This window comes from Buceros rhinoceros, unplaced genomic scaffold (genome assembly GCF_000710305.1).
Source record: "Buceros rhinoceros silvestris isolate BGI_N320 unplaced genomic scaffold, ASM71030v1 scaffold18562, whole genome shotgun sequence".
Taxonomy (NCBI): domain Eukaryota; kingdom Metazoa; phylum Chordata; class Aves; order Bucerotiformes; family Bucerotidae; genus Buceros; species Buceros rhinoceros.
This window is the reverse complement of record NW_010397366.1, coordinates 50,227-51,920: the sequence shown is the minus strand read 5'-3', so window position 1 is coordinate 51,920 and position 1,694 is coordinate 50,227. Positions and strand designations below refer to the sequence as shown.

At 47.4% G+C, this 1,694-nt stretch overlaps 1 protein-coding gene across 1 annotated transcript in view; it reads right to left on the bottom strand.

The window, feature by feature from the left end:
* SPIRE1 (spire-type actin nucleation factor 1) overlaps window positions 1-1,694 on the bottom strand; it is a gene marked incomplete at its 5' end in the record, with an annotated part of 49,588 nt that continues 47,894 nt past the window's right edge. The window contains 4 exons of the mRNA XM_010146232.1: window positions 1-253; window positions 585-721; window positions 809-836; window positions 1,437-1,507. Of these exons, the coding sequence (XP_010144534.1) occupies window positions 1-253; window positions 585-721; window positions 809-836; window positions 1,437-1,507 (489 nt within the window). The remainder of the gene's footprint in view (window positions 254-584; window positions 722-808; window positions 837-1,436; window positions 1,508-1,694) is intronic.

The following is a 1,694-nucleotide window of genomic DNA, read 5'->3' as shown; positions in this document are numbered from 1 at the left end:
TCAGATCTCATTGATGGTCCTTTCGGAGGGGCAGTACTCGGAGGTTCCCGGCGATGACATGTAGAAGGACTGCGTCTTCCTTTTTAACCTGGCTCGCTTGTTGGCCAGAGACAAGCTGCGCCGGCTCGAGTTGATGATTTCTGAAATGAACTTCTTGCAGTCCACGCACACCTCCATCGTGCTCCAGTCCTCCATCAACTCTTTGGGAAACTCTTCCTGGGACTTATCCACAGATTTGGACCTCGAGGTCAACCTGGAAGGCAAAAGAGGAGGACCTGTCACATTACGTGGCAGCATGGCAGTGGGCCTCAAGGACACCTTGAGGAAATGGCCCATCCAAGTGGTCCTGATTTAAACCTTCCTTTCTCCTGCCCCAAAATGACACCAGAGCGTGAACACCGCAGAAGGCAGCTTCCACCTGGTGTGTCTGGTTAACGTGACCCAGCGTCACAGCACTCGTGATTCCTGCAGAGGTTTTATACCATAGATCCTCTCAAAAAGGAGCATCTCAAGATGTGTAACTCAAGAGGAAACACTGAGGAAGCGTCTGCAATAGCCACACGTGCACAAGAGTTGTTCCTCACCTGGACATGCTCCGCAGCGCATGGTGGTGGCTGGTAGAGGGTTTCTCCGGCCTCATAAAGCTTTCTCCTCTCTGCAGGGTTGAAGGTCCCAGCGAGAAGATGGGCAGAGTTGAATATGGCTTTGATGGCAACCGCATCTGTTGAGACAGCGGAAGGAATGTGCGGCATCATCACGAAGGTTACGGCTTTTCAGAAAGAGTCTAAGGGTAGGTTTACTTACGTACTTTTTTGCAACACTGTGAGCACACGGGCCTGCACAAGAAAGCAAGAGCATGAATCATTTCATTGGGAAAGTTAAGAAATCATTAAAAGAGATACTAATTAAGAAATAATTAAATTAAGAAATAGAAAACAAGAAGCTGTTTTTCCTCTGAAGCAATCTCCTTTGCCAAGCAAGGCCGTAGGTCAGTGACTTCACAGAGCTCCAGACTCACTGTCTCCCTGTTCAACTTACGATTTGTCATTTTGCCTGCAAATGATTCCTCTTCCCTTCTACCCTCGCCAACACTCCAAAAATAATCCACAAGGTAAACCGCCTTGGAATGTTTTCCCCAACAACAGAGGATATGGAACTGCTGATTGGGGAATAAATTCCATCTCACTCTCCCACGAGCTTGGAAGAACAAACGAGTGTTTCTCTCACTTTCAGCCATGGGTTTCAGTCCAAGGAAGAAATTCTGTCACTTTAGGAAAGAACTGGTTTTACCTAATTTCTTTTTAACATCGACTGCTACAGAAATAAAGCCACTCAGCAAAGTGCAGTGGAAGCATCTGAAGGTTTCTAACTTACAAATTGGTACTTTTCTCTCTGAAACGATACTCAATATTTATTAACAGATATTAAATAGTTACCTCTTACAGAACTGACAAGTGTAAGACCAGGTGAAGAAAGAAAACCTTCTTGTTCGACAGCAAAAGCAGAGCTGAAAGAAGAGCAGAGGGCAACGGTTACAACTGAGGAACACAGAAACAAACAGGCGTAACTTCAGCCATGGATACACCGAAGCTGGAAATGGGGGGGTTCAGCCTGGAGCAGAGGAGGCTGCGGGGAGACCTGAGTGCAGCCTGTCAGTGCTGCAAGGGGCTGTGCGAGAGCTGGGGAGGGGCTGG